The sequence below is a fragment of the Equus przewalskii genome, chromosome 23, assembly GCF_037783145.1.
Source record: "Equus przewalskii isolate Varuska chromosome 23, EquPr2, whole genome shotgun sequence".
In the NCBI taxonomy this organism is placed as follows: domain Eukaryota; kingdom Metazoa; phylum Chordata; class Mammalia; order Perissodactyla; family Equidae; genus Equus; species Equus przewalskii.
In genome coordinates, this window is record NC_091853.1 from 17227652 (window position 1) to 17247609 (window position 19958).

Genomic DNA, 19958 nt, shown 5'->3' on the forward strand with positions numbered 1-19958 from the left:
ACAAAGTCTCTTCACCAGGGTTCGAGGCTTGGCAAGGAGCATAAGCCAGATTTCAGACCCATTTTTATCAGGCACCCTTGTGCAAGGCGCAATCTGTACAGTATACATGATAACCTGCCCCTGAAGCATGTCTGTTGAATCCAAGGTTTCCACAAAGAACACTAAAAATTACTGCTGCATGGATGGTGTCATTGAAGGGCTAAAAGCAGGGGAGTGATACTGTAGATTATTCCTGTGGCTAAAAGAGTCTTTTGCGTTTGTAGAGAATATTACAGTATTTTAAAGTACATTCACAAGTATACTCTCATTTCATCAGCACTAAAATCCTGAGTGGTAAATAGAGTACTTGTTTTATCCTAATTTCACATATAAAAAGCTGAGATTAAAAATGTATTTTTATTTATATTCTACTGTTTCCAAAAGATAATAAAAAATTGAGTTGCATGAAACTCTCATGGTAGATAACAAACTCTCATAGCTATTAGAGTTCTTCCTACTTTACTAGTGTTTTAAAAATCTCTTTTTGTAAAATAAAACCAGAAAACCACATAACATAAATGTACAGATTGAGGTATAAGACAAACATCTTGAACCCTCATAACCACCACTAACCAAGTCAAGAAATAGAACTTTTCCAGCCATCCCAGAACCCCTTCCGCGTGCCCTGTTCCAAGCATAACCCTCTTCTTCCCCACGAAAGTAACTGTTATTCTGACTTTTATAGTCATAATTTTCTTGTCCTTCTCTGTAGTTTAGTCGTGCCCATTAAAAAAAATGTCAGGCTTATTGAGTTAAAATTTATATATTTTAACTGCTAAACTATTTTCTGAAGTGGCTAGTTGTGCTATTTTCTCTTACTACCAGCACTGTTTGAGAGTTCCACTTGCTCCATATCCTCAGCAACATTTCGGATTATGAGTTTATTTAATTTAATCATTCAATTAGGTATGTAGTGGTTTCTCATCATGGTTTTAAATTTGCATCTCCTGAATGACTGATGTTGTTGAGCATCTGTTCATGTACTTATTTGCCACGCATACCTCTTTGGCCAAGCATCAGTTCAAATCTATTGCTTGTATTTTAGAGATTGTGTCATTTGTGTTCTTAATAAATTGCGAGGTTGATTTTTGTGTCCTGAATACAATTCCTTTATCAAATATCTTTTTTGAAAATATTTTCTCCCAGTCTGAGGCTTGCCTTTTCATTTTCTTAATTTCCATAGAAGAACAGAAGTTTTTTATTTTGACTGATGTCTAGTTTATCAATTTTTTTCTTTTACAGTTTATAGTTTTTGTGTTCTGTGTAAGAAATGTTTACTTAACCCATAGTCATAAAATTTTCTCTTATGTTTTCTTCTAGCAGTTTTATAGTTTTTACTTTTAGATCTATGATTACTTTCGAGTTGAATTTTATACGTGATGTGAGTTAAGGGTCAAGGTTCTTTTTTCTTTTTGCAAATGTATGGCCAATTGTTCCAGCACCATTTATTGAAAAGACTCCCCATTTAATTACCATGACACTTCTGTTGAAAATCAGATGACCATATGTGTGGGTCTATTTGTGGACTCTCTAGTCTCTAGTATTGATCTGTATGTCTGTCCTGTGTCAGTGCCACAGTGTCTTGGTTGCTGTAGCTTTATATAAAGACTTGAAATCATGTCATGTAAGTCCTCTAACTTTGTTCTTTTTCAAAACTTTTTTTTTGGCTATACTAGGTCCATTTATTTTCCATATAAACTTTAAAATCAGCTTAATTTCTACAAATAAAGCGCTGCTTTATTTGTGTCTCTCAAATTTTGCCCATTAAAAAAATTTTTTTTTCTATATCTTGTAAACCTTTGTTAATCTGCAGTAGAGATCAACAAACTCTTTCCGTAAAGCTGTAGATGGTAAATATTTTTGGTTTTGCAGACTATTTGGTCTCTGTCGCAGCTCCTCAGCTCTGCCATGTTAGTGTGAAAGTTGCTGTAGACAATGTATAAACAAATGGATGTGGCCATGTTCTTATAAAACTTTATCTGCAAAAACAGAGGGCAGTCTAGATTTGGCCCATAGACCAGTAGTTTCCTAACCCCTGATCTATGATTCTGCCTCTCTCTCTTTCTTTTCCTTGCAGTTTTTCTGTTAAAGAACCTAGGCTGTTTGACCTGCATACTTTCCCATAGTCTGGGTTTGCTGATTGCTTACTCATGGTGCATTTCAATGTGTTTCCCTGTGCTCTGTATTTTCTGCAGATTAGCAGCTGGAACCAGGAGCTTCATAAGATTCTGTTTGATCACATTAGTAAGACTATAGCTGGTGGTCTGTTCTTTCATCAGGAGGCATATAATGTCTGGTTACCTCTCTTTATGTGATCTTAGTAGCAGTTGATACTTAATGCCCAGCTTTTACTGATTGTTTTAACCTTTGTTATTATTACTGTTGTTCTGACTCGTGGTTCTAGTCCACTTCCCTTGGACTGCAGCATAGACACAATCAGCTTTGGCTTGTATATTGCTCCCGCGGCCTCTTACTGCTCGCTTGCCTTTGACTCTCACTCAAGAAAGCCTGGTGGAATGTGAGTGGATGAGGATGATGATATATTACAAGGAATATTAATTTTATATTAAAACATAACCTGCCAACTTTCTTACTTTATTGTTAGAATCAAACTACTTACCACACTGCACAACCAACGTGAGGGCACCGGTTGTAAATCACTGTCCTAGACCGTGCTGCTTAGCTGCTTAGCTGCTTGATTGTAGTGGTTTTTCTTTTTTAATGCTCTATATACCTCACAAACTTTAAATAACACTTTTATTACTGGGGAATCTGGGTAGTGTATAAAGCCTCAGAGCCAGAGGAGTTGGCAGTTTGCTGGAGGTGCAATTTCATGTTACTCACAAAGGGCATATAGCATATAAGGCCCGATAGCTGTCACCCTTATTGAAGTCCCAAGTTGTGGAGTCTGTTTGTAAAACTGGACCAAACTCTAGCATTTACGTAGGTAACTACCACTTAGTTGTAAAATATTTCCCCACTGATGACAATAAATAATCTGTGTCCCTTAAAACCACTAAAGTAGCTATCTTTCTGCTTGGCTACTGAGTGGCAGAGTAGCATAGACATTTGCGTATTCTTTCCATCATTTATTTTATAATGTATACATGTATTTGCTGACTCCTTAAAAGGGAACAATTCTAGGCAACTTTAGTGTTATATCTTTGTGAATTTCTAAGAATACCTAAACAATTTTTGTATCCATTTCCCACTATTTTCCCAGGCTTTAGACCTGGTGATGGTATTTAAATAGTTTCTGGCAGGAGTGCAGACAGATTCCATTAGAGTGAATGTGTTTGAATGGCAGTGAGTGAATGCGATATTTAGAGCAAAAGTACAATTTGTGACGGGTGTTTTCTGTAAAGTGATTATACATAATATATGTTCATAGTTAAAACACTGGCATATTTTTCAAGCCTAAGAAGGTCTTGTGTATACTAGTCCCTCGTGAAAATATTGATCTAATGGCTGATTTCCAATGAGAGAATTGAATTGGCGAAGTGCCCATATCTGATTATCTAGTGAGAAAATTATGCTGATGGAGTATGAGGTGGTTTGTGTTTCTCGAATGGAAGAACAAATCTCCTTTTTCTCTCATCTAAAAATACTGCTTAATGCGAATGTAAAATAATTTTTAGCCCACTTTTAAAATACTGTATTAAGTTATGTATTTGGATAGTATATGCATGTGGAAAGTGCTCTAGATTGTTTCTTACTAAAGTGAATCTGAGAATCCATGTAGCAAGTTTGGTAAATGACTGTGGAGGTTTTAGGTACAGTTTCCCCAGACCCTGCAATGGTATAAAATCATATTAATAAATCCACACAAGTCAGAGAGATCTGATGAATTTAAAGATGAGACAACCAGAGGAATCTTAATGAAAGCCAGGAGACTTTTTTCAGTGCTAAGGTAGTAAATGAAGTCAAATTTATGTTCAGATAGCTTGATTAGCTTCTCTTTGGACCACCTTGCCATTGATATTTGTTGAGTGTCCCTAAATGGGAGAAACATATTACAACAAAGTTAGGACAATAGTATTACAGGTATTTGTAAATGGGAAAATATCTTAAGTAACTTACACAAGGACCCATAGCAAATTATGAGAAAAAAATATTTTTCTGTTTTTTCACTACCATTTTTTTTTTCCTGGTAGAATTTATGTCATCTTCTAATTTCAATGTCAATTTAATTTCTTCAGTAAAATATGAGAGATGTGCTGAAAACTAAAACCACAGTTGCCGTATTTTAAGCTTATCTGTGGTTATACACGTTATAAGTTTGGAAAAAAAGCTGAAAGAAGTGTTTTGTATGATTATAAAATCCAGAGACAGTTAAGATACAGTATTTTTTTTTGAAATGATCCATAAATTTCCTTTGTTACAAAGGATTATAGTTCCTTTCTTAGTAATGTCAATAAATCATTCACCCTTTTAAACCTTTAAATTATAAATGGATCTCTCCTCTCGGTGCCAGAAAAGGATAGTGGATAGCTTATGTGAGGATGGAGCCTCTCCATTGTCCATTTTATCCCCCCAGTTCCCACAAATTACTGCTGTTTCTCTTGATTTATGGTGATTGATAACCTCTCTAAAATAGGTACCCTCAGCCATTTTATCTGAAAGGAAATTTTTCCACATGTTCTTTCTTTGCGTCTTCCAATTTGAATATTACTCTAGAAGTTTAGAGAAAGGCTTCAACATTCCATATACCAAATTGGTCATCTGCTGGTTCAGCAGCCATAAGGCTAAAAGTCTGAGAACTTAGTCATTTGGTTTGATCAGGACTCTTTCGTCAAGATTCTTGTACAGTTAAGGGAATTTATGCCTTAAAAGAAATGGAAACAATTCAGTACCCATAGAAATGAATGTCAGAGCCAAAGTTAGGATTCCTAGCCTGTGATTTTTTTAATCTGATGCTTAGTTTATTAAGCCATGTCAATCTATTTCCTACAATGTTGTTTTCAAAAGAATACACTCTCCTTTCTTCCTACATAGAATCAAATGAACTACAGTTCTTTTTCTGTCAGAATTAATGGAGCCTCTAAATACAGTTTTTAAAGACTGTTAATAGTAATTTTTCTTTTTCTGAAGGACATGATTACTTTAAAAATATTTTATTAACTGTTTATATGTTATCACAGCAGTAACCCAAATGATGAAAATGGACCAGTTGTTTATTTTTAAATCCATAGTATCACTGTGTTTATAGAGAGAAGAAAAAGAACTCATATTTTAAAACACTGAGATGTGTTGGGAAAATTAAAATTTTATTTATCATTCTTACACTTACCTTTCAGTAAAAATGTTATAAATGTATATAATTATACTTTTTCTTTAAGCATTAAATATAGTGACTATAAATGAAAATACATATAATTAGAGACTATCTAGAGGCAAAGTAAAAGCATGTTTTGGTTTTGAGGGGGGATAAAAAGTTAAGCTGCAGATTACCCCAGTATCCTCTAGGCTGTTCATTCATTTATTGGGTGCCTGATGTATACTGGACGCAGGAGGTACAAAACATCACAGACCTTGCCCCTGAGATGCTCACAGTCTAGAGCTGAGATGGACATACATTTATATCCAGCGTGGCAAACATAAAAAGAGATATGTACAGGGCACCCAGGAAGACTGCAGAGGGAGGAGATGCAACCTCAGCTGGTACTGTAGGAGGTGGGGGTGTCTGGGAAAGCTTCCGGCAAGACAGGTTGTTTGAAATATGTATAAGCATTCCATATGGAATGAGGACGGGATTGGATGTTCCTAACAGAAGTAGTAACGTGAGCAAGGTATAAGGGCTGAGAGAGCCTGAAAATTGCAAATGGTTCGTTATGACATAGTATGTAGTAATGGCAGACGGAGTGCCTGCCGGAACTGGTGAGAAAGCCCTGGATTGGGGGCATGCATGTGTGTAATGTGAGAGAGATGGGAATGGGGGAAGGAGGAGGAAGAGAGGGAAGGAGAGACGGAGATAGAAAGAGTGTGAAAAAAGTAACCCTCTTCCCGATAAGGGATAGATCAAGAGAGGCCAAATGGGTTAAGGAATTCAAAGAGAAGAGAAAGCCAAATCAGGAGTTTTGCCATTTTGAGGTCTTTGGGAGATACTGGTATATCCTGAAATAAAGGTGGGAAAATCATTTGAATCAGAATATTAGGAATTGTAATGCTTGTTTCCATTTTCTCTAAAGATAGCAATTAAAATATATAAATCTGTGAGGATATAGGAAGTGATCAACTATGAGTGCAAGAGCATGTCTTGGGGATTTGGGGAGGTTTAGTAACTCTCTCCGTCACTTGCCATTTCTTAGCCTCCTTCCCTGAACCTTTTCAAGTTTCTGGTCTCTAAATGTTAAAGTGCCCTAGAGCTCAGGCCCTGATATTTTGTCTTCTTTATACTCACTCCCTAAGCTCCCTCATATGATTCCATGGTTTTAAATACTCATATACTGATGACTCCCAAATTTATGTCTCCAGCTCGACCTCTTCCATGAACCCAAGACTCATATTTAACTGCCTTCTTGACATGTCCGCTGAGATCTAAAATGCATTTCAAATTAGCGTGTCCGAAAAGAGCTCTCGATTTGTCCCCTAAACTGTTCTTTCTGCAGTTTCCCCCATATCAGTAAATGGCAGCTGTATTCATTCCGAAACTCAGGCCAAAAGTCTTCGAGTCATTTTTTTATATATATAGACTTTATTTTTTAGAACAATTCTGGACTTAAGAGAAAAATCGAGCACACAGTACAGTGGTTTCTCCTATAAGCTCTGGTCCAGCACCATGTTTCCCGTAAGCTCTGGTCCAGCACCATGTTTCCTGTATGACTCACATCTTAGTGTGGTACTTTTGTTACAACTAATGAACCAATATTGATACATTAGTATTAACTAAAGCCATAGTTTACATTAGGGTTCACTGTTTTCTTGTACAATTCTGTCGATTTTGACAAATGTATAATGTCATGTGTCCACCGTTACATACAGAATAGTTGCCCCTACCCTGAATCCCTGGCAGCCACTGAACTTTTAACTTCCTCTATAGTTTTGCCTTCTCCAGAATGTGATATAGCTGAAATCATGAAGTATGTAGCCTTTTCAGATTGACTTCTTTCACTTAGCAATGTGGATCCTTGCCACCATGCTATTGTTAGTTTTTTGACTTTTATCCATTATAATAGGTAAGTAGTAGTGTCTCATTTTTTTTTTTTTTAGATTGGCACCTGAGCTAACGACTGTTGCCAATCTTTTTTTTTTCTGCTTTTTTTCTCCCCAAATCCCCCCAGTCCATAGTTGTATATTTTAGTTGTGGATCCTAGTTGTGGCATCTGGGATGCTGCCTCAGCATGGGCTAACAAGCAGTGCCATGTCCGCGCCCAGGATCCGAACTGGCGAAACCTTGGGCCACCGAAGCGAAGTGCACAAACTTAACCACTTGGCCACGCGGCGGCCCCTTGTTTTTTCTTTAGTTGGTAATTCCCTAATGACATGTGATGTTAAGCATCTTTTTCTATGCTAATGTGGCATTTGCATATCTTCTTTGATCAGGTGTCTGTTCAGATCTTTTGCCCATTTTTTATTTGGGTTATTTGTTTTGTTGAATTTTAAGAGTTCCTTATGTATGTTGGATACAAGTCCTTTATCAGATATGTGTTTTGCAAATATTTTCTCCCAGTCCAAGGCTTGTCTTTTCGTTCTCTTAACAATGTTTTTTGCAGAACAGAAGTTTTTAATTTTAATAGAGTCCAACTTAACAATTTTTTCTTTCTTGGATCATGCTTTTGGTGTTGTATCTAAAAAGTCATCACCAAACCCAAGGTCACCTAGATTTTCTCCTATGTTGTCTTCTAAAAGTTTTATAGTTTTGTATTTTACATTTAGGTCTATGATCCATTTTGAGTTAATTTTTGTAAAGGGTGTAAGTTGTGTGTCTAGATTCTTTTTTTTTTTTTTTTTTGCATATTGATGTCCAGTTGTTCCAGCACCATTTGTTGAAAAGACTGTTCTTTTTCCATTGACTTGCTTTCCCTCCTTTGTCAAAACTCAATTGACTATATTTGTGTGGGTCAGTTCTGGGCTCTCTGTTCTAGTCCCTTAACCTGTTTGTTTGTTCCTTTGCCAATACCACGTGGTCTTACCTTGCAGTAGCTTTATAAGTCTTGAAGTCGGGTAATGTCAGTCCTCTCACTGTGTTCTTAAGTATTGTGTTGGCTATTCCTGGTCTTTTGCCTTTTCATATAAACTTTAGAATCAGGTTGTCGATATCCACAAAATAACTTGCTAGGGTTTTGATTGAGATTGTACTTAATCTATAAATCACATTGGGAAGAATGGGCATCTTAACAATACTGAGCCTGCCTAGCCAGGAACATGGACTATCTCTCTGTTTATTTCGATTTCCTATGATTTCTTTCATCAAAGTTTTTTTGTTTATTTGTTTGGGGTTTTTTTGGTGAGGAAGAGTGGCCCTGAGCTAACATCTTGCCAGTCTTCCTCTATTTTATGTGTGGGATGCCACCACAGCATGGCTTGATGAGTGGTGTGTAGGTCCAAGCCCAGGATCCAAACCCGTGACCCCAGGGCCACCAAAGCAGAGCATGCAAACTTAACCACTGTGCCACCAGGCCAGCCCCCTCCTCAGAGTTTTATCGTTGTCCTTCTGTAGATCTTGTATATATTTTTGTTAGGTTTATACCTAAGTATTTCATTTTTTTGATGCTAATGTAAGTGGTGGTGTGTTTTTTATTTCAAATTCCAATTGTTCATTGCTGGTATATGGGAAAGCAGTTGACTTTTGTATATTAACTTTGTATCCTGTAACCTTGCTATAATCTCTTATTAGTTTTAGTCCACCCAGTTCTCATACCCTAAAAATAATTTATCAACAGATTCTGTCAGTTCTCCCTTAAAAGTGTGTTCAATATCTGTCCATTTCCCACCACTTCTGCTACACTGCCATCACTCTGATTTAAGCTATCATCTCACCCCATGTACTATTACAACCTATGAAGTGGTCCTCTTTTATAACACTTACCATATTTATTGCTACTCAATGTATTGTATATTTGGTTTTCTTTGATTGTTTAATATCTTCCTTTCCCCTCTCTAAAATAACCTCCATGAAAGCAAGAACTTTGGTCTGTTTGTTGCTGTTTCCCCAGTGCCTAGCCTGGTACCTGCTACTTGGTGTTAAGTAAGTATTTGTTGAATGAATGAATGAACTCTCTTAGACTACTCAGTTCCTGCAGCAGAGACTTGCTAAGTAATATCTTAAAGAACATACGGATATGCTACAAGCAGCCTTTGAAGAGTTTCTAAAAAATGAGAATGTCTGCAGAACCCATCCACTTGCTGCAAGATTTATCACTATTTCCCACACTTTACTCTGTAACTATAACATGCATCTGGGGACAGTGAATCATCATAGGTCTGAAGAGGTGCTCTGCGATGCTGGTAATGGCTTCCTTACATTTTCGTTAAATTCTTATCATCCATATCCCTCCCCCTCTTTCAACTCCTCTTTTTTCTTAGTGTCTTGGGGAAAGGACTTATATTAATAGTGGAGTAAGGCTTACTACAACTAATTGACTTCCTTCTTTAGAACATTTTTAAAGATGTTCTTAGTTATGAGATTTAATCCTGAAAGGCTACATACTTTTTTGAAGGATATTTCATTATTCTTTCCCTGTAATTGAAAATGTTTCCTTCCTCTAAAAGTATATTCTTTATTACACATTCATTTAATGACCATTGTTTTATTAGAGGACTAAAGTCTAATAACTGGTAAAATGATTTCTGTCACTTAGCTTCCCTGAGTATCAGGATGTGTGTCCTTATACTACCTCTGCTGGAAATCTGTTGCTGGTGAAACCCCCAATTCTGGCAGCTTCTTTCAACTGATAGAGCATTTTTTCCCTTGCCCTCAAAACAAACACAAAAAACCTTGCAGTTTATTTTAGCAGAATGGCTTCCCACTGGGGTGAATAGCCGCACAGGCGCTTAATTGTTCAATAAACCCTCCTGGGGTTTTAGCTACCTTGATTTTTCACTAGGAAGGCCTTGGCATGATTCCCAAGGAAGTGGTCTGCTATCCTTGAAACTTTTCTTCAGGATTGAGCCTGTGGATGAACAAGGCCTCCTTGGCATCTTTGGCACCAATTTAATTTTGCCTTGCAGTCCAGAGTTACAGTATGGTGTATTGTTCCAATATATCATAATGAGGCAGATCCAGGAGTTAATGTCTTTCACTGATGAGGCTATGGCATGTACCAGTTTGACCACATTGACGAGGACAGAAGGAGATATTGCTTCCTGTGGGTTGAAAATAATAATTTTAACCCGTGAGGCATTCTATTTCAACACTGTCGAAGCTAAAAGTAATGTTATCTTTAGCTTTCTTGTCCTCTGTGCAAATCTCCATTACTTAGTCTCTATTGTAGGGTCATTACAGAAAAGTGAATGCTAAGATTTATGGAAGACATTTAAATGGTTTGGAAGAACGGCAGTAGTCAAATAGTGTTGCGTGTGTTTACCTCAGGCTTGTTTTTAGGTTAGCTTTGTTAAACTTTGGAATCACCATTTTCAGGATGCTGAGCTCCTCTGTGAACAGTTATGAGAAAGAAAAACCTATTATAAACATCAAATTCTGTTACTGTTGATCAATAACTATGATTGTTACTGATTTCTCTCTTTGGGTGGAATTTTTCCTTTGAAATATAACGAACTCAAAAACCTGAAATTCTTATTATTAATGCATAGGTTATGTTTTTCATATGTGGATTTCTATCAAATATGAACTATAAGGAATTTTATCTAAGTTATTATTTTAGATTTGTGTGATGAAGCATCTCTACAATATTTTTCCAAAGAACTGAGCTTTTAAAAATTATATGTATAAGGAAACTTTGTCCTGTGGTTTCTCAGGTAAGATTTCAAACTGTAAACTTGTTGGAAGCCAAGTGAGATTATGGTGTTTTAGTATGCTTCATTGTTCTCGGCATCTTTACAATCGTGTGATTTTTAAAGTAGAATTTTGGAACCTGTCGTTGTTGTTGTTAGATTGAGAAAGAGCAATCTGTTGACTTAAAGGCAAAGTAAATGTTTTTAGGAGTTTATCAGTAAAGTATCCCATAAAGGAAACAAACAAGAAAGGTCTGGATGGGGAACAATGGTGGCATCACTTTAAACATACGTTAAAAATAGACTAGAAGAGATCCTGAACTGAATCTTTGTAAGACTTCCCAAGTGTGCTTTGGGTAACAGAGGCAGACAAACCGTTTTATTCTGTTATTGCTGAGAAGATTCATTGGTAGTTTTCCCATACACGCCACTGAGTGGGATGAACAGAGCTCTGAGATGGGAACTTCCATTTCATTTTTGACAGTGATTTACCTCAACTCCGAAGACAAAACCCCCTTTACAACTCTGAGCTAATTTTCAAATGTTAGGGTTTCCCACATGGGTGTTCTGAGGACATTTGAAAATATTTTGCTGTTTATATCCAAGAACTCTGGAAACAAATACAAACGAGATGGAAATTTCTATCCTAATTTTCAATATATGGGCTAAAATTCCCACACAGTTTACCTTAGGAAAAACTACACATGTGCCTGTGCGCACTCACACACACATACATTCTGATTTAAACAATAGCATATCTTGAGAAATGGAAAATTTGCAAAAGTTGTCCTAATGGGTTTGTTTCCCTTCCATGTGTTTCCCATCCTTGTCATACCCTGCCAGTTAGGGATGTTTAAAGAAACTTATTTTAACTTGTGTGTATTTCAGTGTCTTCAGAATGTCACTTCCCCATGAATGCTGTGTAATGAGGTTTCTGATTAATATCTGTGGTTGCTTCTTCTAAACATCTCTTTCTAAAGTAAACTCTGATATGAACAGAAATCTAGCTAATTGTCCTGCAGTTGTACGTAGGTGGAAATTTGTTTTTTAAGGGGAGGGGGGTGGATACAAACATTATGTCCCAGTTTGTAAGGTAGCAAAATTTGGTATAGATACTATATAATAAAGCTTATATTCAGTGACTGCTTGACAGTTTGCAAAGCCTTTTCAAAGTGTGCCACCTCATTGATCCTTACAATAAATCCCAGGTATGGACATAGAGGTATACCGCTATATTGGAGCAGTTTCTGTATTTTGTTAGAGTTGAGTTATTATTAATCTGAGATAAATTGTGATAAATTAAGGTGCATATAGTAATCTCAAGAACCACCATTAAGAAACTCAAAAAAATATAGTAAAAAAAACACAGCCAAATTAAAGCAGTGCAGTAGAAAATATCTATGTAATACAAAAGAAGGTAGCAAAGGGGGAACAAAGAACAAAAAAGACGTGATATATAGAAAGCAAAATGTCAGACATAAATCTAACAATATCTATTAATTTTAAATGTGAATGGATTCAACACTCTAATCAAAGGGCAGAAATTCTAAGAGTGGATATAAAAACAAGATCCAACTATATACTCTCTATAAGAAACACACTTTACATTTAGAGACAACAATTTTGGAAAAGTCTTACTATTTCTTCTACACTGCTATACTCTGAATGTGTACCCCCAAATTTCATATGTTAAAACCCCTGAAGATGATAGTATTAGAAGGTGGGGCCTTTGGGGGTGCTTAAGTCATGAAGGCGAAGCCCTCATAAATGGGATTAGTGCCTTATAAAGGAGACCCCAAGACAGGCATCTCTTGCCCCTTTCACCATGTGAAGACACGGTGAGAACGTGCTGACTGTGAACCAAGAAGAGGGTCTCCGCCAGAACAGGACCAGGCTAGAGTCTTGATCTGGACTTTCCAGCCTCCAGGACTGTGAGAAATAAATTTCTGTTGTTTATAAGCTGCCCAGTTTGTGATATTTTGTTATAGCAGCCTGAACAGACTGAGACATACACCACTCTTTCTTTCCTTTCCTTCTGTAATTCCATTTACACGTGTTAAACTGATAGTGTCCCAAAGACTTCTGATGGCTTTTTTTATTCTTTTCTGTCTTTGTAGTTCAATTTGTTTTCTTGTGACCTGTTTTCAAGTTTACTAAATCCTTTCAGCCATGTCTAGTCTACTATTAAGCCTAGTCAATGCTTTGAAAATATATATTATTTCAAAATTCTAGAATGTCCGTTTTCTTTAGAGTCTCCATTTTTCTGTTTAAATTTTTCATCTTGTCACCTATTTTGTCTGGGTTATTTCCTTAATACTATAATGTAATAGTTATTTTAGAGTCTTCAACTATTAATTCCAACATCCGAGCTTTTCCAACAGCCGTAGTTTTCTGAAGGTCTTCTTATACTGACTTTTCGCTTGGGATTATTAGGTCCATTTTCCTGCTTCTTCACAGAGTTTAGGACTTTTCGCTGAATACAGGACATTGTGCATTTATAAGAGATTGATGTTGGTGGTGCTCCCTGCCCCAGAGCTCATCCTCTCCTCTCTCTGGCAAGTCGGGTCAGGGCTTGTTGGGTGGATCCAATCAGAAGTCAGGAGGGCCACAGCTGCAGTACGATGTTAGCTGCCTCAGTTGTCTCAGCTTCACGTGTCTTGAGAATAGGATCAGTCCTCTCTCGTCAGCAGGGCTTTTAATGAGAGCTTGCTTGCCATTCTCAGGTCCCTCCACCAGCTTTTCATGCTGTCGCTTAAACGCCACAGAAGTCTTAGGACGGAGAGGGTGAACTGCAGGGGTTGGTGTCCCTCCAGACTCCAGTCTACCATGCCACTTCACATGCAGCTGTTACAAGTCCTGCTGCGTTCTTTCTCCTGGTGTCCCAGGGAAGTTGCTTGCCTGTGACTAGCTCACTCCTCCAGACACTGTGCCCAGACTTGGCAATTGCCTGAGGAATGGCAAGTGGCAGACGGAAGTGTCTGTTTCTTGGTCCCTACTTTCCAGGGAAAGGCTCACTTCTCGCCGGAATTTAGTTCCTTCAAACTTCTTTGTGTTCACATCTCTTTAATGGCTTTGAAGAAAAATGCTATATTTTTAAGCAGATCAGGTGTTTTCTCTGTCATGGTAGGAATGGTGGTCTTTTGAGGTCTTCTATATCCTAATTAGAAGTGGAACCTCCTCCCACTCTGACTTTTGAATCAATAATATTGAAAAAAAAAAAGAAAGTGCACTGCCCTGGTGATGACATCTTACAATTTTTATTTTTAACCTTTTTCATAGTGTGGGGGTAGGAGTCAGAAAACTTTTTCTTAAAGGGCCCAGTAGTAAATATCTTAGTCTTTGTGGACAGAGTGGCAAAATCAAGGCTATTAATGTAGGTATTTATATGACTATTTAAAATATACCATTTAAAGATGTAAAACCATCCTTAGCTTTGTGAGCCATAAAAAAACAGGTGACCATAGTTTGCCAAGCCCTGGTCTAGAGACAAATGATAAAACAATTTGAATGTTTTGATGAACAAAAAGCAAGCAAATATCAGATACTTTTAAGAAATTAAATTCTAGGGAGTTCTTTGGTACACCATCTACCACTGTATCTACAATAATAAGTACCAAAAATGATGACCTTCAGCTGTCAAGAGAAGTTGAACTTTTATTTAGTGTAATAGAATTGCATAGTGAATTTTAGAAAAATGTTTTTTAGAATTATATTTTAAAGCTTATGTACCTGAAGAGTTAGTTATAGCCACATGGAAACCTTCATTCAAAAATCTTCATTCATTCTACCGAGGTAGTCTACTACATATTGGGCATTAACGCATTTTTTTAAAAAAGATTTGACCCTCAAAATGGGTACAATCCAGTGGAATACAGGCACTTAGGTGTATAAATACAAGGTAACAATTATAGTAATGTAGGTTTGCACAAGGTGCCTCCATAGGGTCAGATACGCAACTTTGCGTAGAGGGTGGAGACAGGTGGCAGGGAAGACTTCAGAGAGAAGATGATGCCTTGCTGACTCTTGAAAAGGAATTAAGATTTTGCCAGGTAGACAGATTTTATTTATCCAATAAATGTTGCCTGACAGTTATGCTTAACTACTGAAGTATTACCATGTTGTTGACAAATCTTTCAAGGTCATTTTAGCAATGGTTTGAAAATGAGGAAACAAACTTAGAAACTCATTCTCTCCTTATACATTACATGCCTGTGTAAACTTCAATGATACGTAGTAGGTAAGCAGCCTTTTTTGACTGTTTTAACAAACCAGTTGTCACTCTAAGATATTATGCAATGATTAAGTGATATTTTAGCAAAAACAATTTAATTTCAGCTTTTCCAGTAGTTTATTGGTGTTTTAAATCACTTTAAAGTCTCCAGTCTCTACTACAGATTTAAAAAAAAAGCATTTTAATTATTGTAGTAAGAATATTTTAAAGCCGAGACTTTTCTTTTTATACTCTTTATAGATTCAACAGCTAATAGGATGGGTAAAGAGTGACCATACGAATTTTTATTTAGAGATGGGAAGTAGAACTTAAGGGGCCAAATTACACTTTTGCTGAAGAGAATATAGTGTTGAGTTATTTACATATTCATTTGTAGCATGTTAATATGCTAGGAAATCTTTTTCCAATTTCTGGAGAATTGCTTAACTTAATGAAAAAATAACTAATCATTTTTTATTTGCCTTTTTAAGAAAGCTCCTCTGGAGGTTGCATTTTACTGAATTATTGAACACAGGCTTTATTGAGTAGGTTATAAGGATTTTTAGTTTGTGGTAAACAAAAGCTAATAGTGCTTTGAAGACCTAGATATTAGATTTGGTAAATTATTTTCCACAGCAAGCAAATTGAAATCCTTTAATACATTGATGCTTGGTATATAATTTTGCAAAAATCTATAGTTTTTTCTTAGCTTTTATTGAGTATCAGAATACATATTGAGAACCATCAAAATATCTATATTCATATCTAATAATTCTGATACATGGAAAGACCCAATAGAAATATTTGAAAAGAAACAACTACCTGCAGAAAGATGATCATCACAGCTTTTCTTTATTAGTGCCCTTCTCACCCCAGAACGCCTGAAAGCACTTTATAGCCATGGGGAATGATTGGGTAAATTACGGATCAATAGACTATTATATAGCTATTTAAAAGTGATAATTATGAACACCATGTAGGAACATGGAGGAAACATTTATTATAGTCTATTTAAAAAGAAAAACCTGAATGTGAAATTGTTCCACTATAAGATACCAAGGTGGAAAATTGGAAAACGAATACCCAGGATCCTTAGCCAATTTAGATGCACTAAACACTATTAATTTCCCATTCTGTGGATTCCTAAATACAGTTTGATTCTCTCAGGTATAATGATCAGGAGAGAAGGGTGAATACAGAAGAGGAGGACCAAAAGTCAGTAGATAGCCCTTACTTGCAGGTTTTTCTGTAAGAAAAGACAACTTTAAATGTTTATATTTGAGCCTTCAGATATTTCCTTAGCATTAGGCATATAATGTAATTGCCTACCTTTTCCCCAATATTTTACAGTATTTGATCTTATTATTAACTGAGTGACTGTGAATCCTAAATGTATTGTGACTTTATTTTCAGGATAAGGGAGATCTTGAAGGCATCTCGAAAATTGCAAGGTGATCCAGACTTGCCGATGTCTTTTACTTTGGCCATAGTGGAGTCTGATTCCACCATAGTCTATTATAAACTAACTGATGGATTTATGCTGCCAGACCCTCAGGTCAGTTTTGAGGCAACTATCAGTAAACAGTGAAAAAAGAGGAAAATTATGACATGATTTTAAGTGTGAGTCGAGCCATTCATAGAATGACTTCCTTTGCAATATGAAAATTCAAGGAAAAAAATGACTTGATTCTCATACCTCAGAACACTGGCTATATTTTGTTCAAAGTAACATGTTCTTTGTTATTTTCACAGAAATAATTTGATTTCCTTACTCTATGGAGAATTTCAGAGTTCCCCAGAGTACTTCACGAAATCGTGATGCATTTAATTATTTGATGAGTAACTGAGGTCGAGTGAAAAGGCTAATAATAGTTTTAACCAAAAGAACACTTCTTTAGGAAATGTTAAGTTGGTTGACATTTTGACAGGAACATTTTAATAAAGTAAAGATGTTATATATGATTTCTTTACATACTTGTTGGCATAATTGGGATAATTACATTAAATATCTTTCTAATTTTACTTTTATATAATTTGTTGGGGAAAAGGTCTATCCTGATATGTTTTTTTTTTATGTTGCAGAATATTTCTCTTAGAAGATGACACCTATACTTCCCGATGCTTACTTTGTTCATTCAAGAGTGGATTTGAGACCCATCAGCCTGCTTCGTCTTTTATCTCAGAGATAGTCAGGGTTGACTCAGCTGGTCATAATCCATAAGTTTTCTTTTTGAAGAATAAAATTTTCCCAGATAGAAGAATGTTTTTTTGTTAAGAAGTGTAGGGTAGTTACTCTAGAACTTTCTTATCTGGAGACAGATTAATTACAGTTGTATACAAGTTTATGCCTAGGATGTGTTTCAAGGGATGGAGTACGTGTGTTTCTTCTGTCATCCCGCACCCACAGCTGCCTCGTTGTTCACTGCTGCCACTACTAGACTGTTGAGACTGCCACCGCCTTCCCTTACTCAGCCCTCCCGGGGCATTATGGCCACTACGGCGAGCCTGGAATGGCATGGCATACACCTTGACACCTGCAGAGTTTACTTCAGTCTGCTTTTTCAGCCCCAGTAGAAAGTAAAAGTTTTCTTTCAATTGGTTTTCATGTTCCAATTACTGTTACTTCCCTTTTTGGTTAACTTTAAATCAAAACTAAAAATATGCTCATCCAGAGTGTAAAATTACATGTCTAGATTAATAGGGACCAGAGAAGTGCTACCTACAGGAGTACAGGGCCATCCTTTCCATTCTTATTACCACCACCCTTATTATAGCATAGCTAGAATGTTACAAGAGAGACAGTGGTGGACAGTGTCAGCCTTGAAAACATCTTTATTAAGTAGACTCAGTTATTCTGCTTTTGTTAATACTTCCCAATTAAGTTGCCTAAAGTACAAAAAATTATATGCACAAAGATGTTCCAAGTGGCATTACTTGTAATAGCCCAAATTATAAATCGCTTAAAAGTTTAAGTCAGGAATCAGCAAACTTTTTCTCTAAAGGGCCAGAAAGGAAATATTTTAGGCTTTGCAGGCCCTAGTCTCTCTCACAGCTTCTGGACTCTGCAGTTGGTAGTATAAAAATAACCACATAAACAAATGGGCGTGGCTGTGTTCCAATAAAACTTTACTTCCAAATGCAGAGCCATAGTTTGCCAACCCCTGGTCTGGGGAAGTAGTCAGTAAACAGATATATATAGCCAATGAATGGTACATTATGTACTCATTAAAAATTAGTAATGAATATAATGAGAAACATGAGAAAATATTTGGTAAAAAGGCAAGGTACAAAAGTGTTTGAATGGGTATGATCATAGCTGTAAATAACACACCAAGCATATAAATAAAAAGATGACAAACTACTGTAGTTATAATAGGATGGCAGGGCAGTAAATGGATGACTTTGTCTTTCTTCAATATTTCAGTTTTTGTTTATTTGTATTACTTTTATAATAAAAGTGTTTTAAAATAAAGTGTCTTGAAATCTATCTTACTTATCTGTTGTTGCATGATAATATTACCACAATCTTAGCAACTTTAAACACATATTTAATATCTCAAAGTTGGGTCCTTTGTAAGCTCATCTGAGACTTGATTGGAGAAGGATTATTTCCTCACTCATGTCGTAGTGGTTTTCAATGCCCTGTGAGCTGGTGGACTGAGGATCTCAATTTCTGGTGGGCTGTTGGCAAGAGGCCACCCTCAGCTCTTTGCCACATGGGCCTTGCCAGTGTGACTGGTTGCTTCCTGAAACCAGCAAGGGAGAGAGTCTCAGCAAGATGGACCTTATAATCTTACGTAAGGTAATCGTATACATCCTGTCACCTTTGCCATGTTCTGTTGGTTACAAGCAAATCATGGCTAATTACTCCAGAAAATAAGAAAGGAAACATGGTGAAAAGTAGGAACGTTACCAAATGGTATAAAGCCTCACTCTTGGTCTGTAGTAGTTCCTGACTCGATGTTTGAATTTCACTTTTATCCTGAATGGAAAAGTCCCGACAACTCCTTCAGACTCCCTCTGCTTCCCCAGAAGGCCTGAGGATGCACCAGTTCAGAACAGTGTGTGTTTCTGTGACTCCACTTGGCAATTTGCAGATCTAAGGATCCTAAAACAGTTTGTGATCAGTTCTTAGGGTCTCCGCCATTTGATTGCTTTTAAGACTTTTCATCGCAGTGCTAGGGAAAATCTACATTTTCAGAAAAAAAGAGTAAGGCTTAATGAATGTTAGATTTGTGTGTCAGATCTGGTGACTAGTGGGCTCTTAGGTACTACAAGACCAGAGTGTCTTTTGGGGTTGACTGTGAAAGGAGCTTTCTCCCAGAAATCTTTAAAACTAGGCCTCGATCCCACTGTACGTCCTGGCATGTTTACTCTGTTTCAGAATGTTCCCTGTGTACTTGACCAAAGTTGTTCTGTTCAAAGCCAGCCAGATACCTGCTAATGTGAATAATGGTCCAGAACTGTTTGGAAAAGGAGACAACCCAGCTGTGTCTGTCTCGTTTTAGTGAAAAGCTAAATAAAGTTAATTTCTTTTGTGTGATCAAGTATGTTTGTAACCGCATTTACGTTTGTCTCCCTTGTTACATTGTGGGCTCCTTGAGAACAGAACAAGGAACGGGGCCTTTTTTTTTTTAATACGTCTGTGTATCCCATCATCTTCCAAAGTAATCGCGTATTCTAGGCTCTCGGTAAATTATTTGGTGAATGAATGCTGCTTGTAGACTTCACTATATAGTAGCTTACTTTCTGCCTCAATGCAAACGAAGATGATCCGTTTGGACACTAGAGGGCAGTGCTAAACAAAATGTTCAGA

General features: G+C 36.7%; 1 protein-coding gene across 2 annotated transcripts in view; it reads left to right on the forward strand.

Moving 5' to 3' along the window:
* TSEN15 (tRNA splicing endonuclease subunit 15) overlaps nucleotides 1–18614 on the forward strand; it is a 44487-nt gene extending 25873 nt beyond the window's left edge. For both annotated transcript variants that reach the window (XM_070591246.1, XM_070591247.1), the window contains exons 7-8: nucleotides 16556–16697; nucleotides 17225–18614. In XM_070591246.1, the coding sequence (XP_070447347.1) occupies nucleotides 16556–16697; nucleotides 17225–17245 (163 nt within the window). In that variant the 3' untranslated portion in view covers nucleotides 17246–18614. The remainder of the gene's footprint in view (nucleotides 1–16555; nucleotides 16698–17224) is intronic.
* Nucleotides 18615–19958: the final 1344 nt, after the last annotated feature.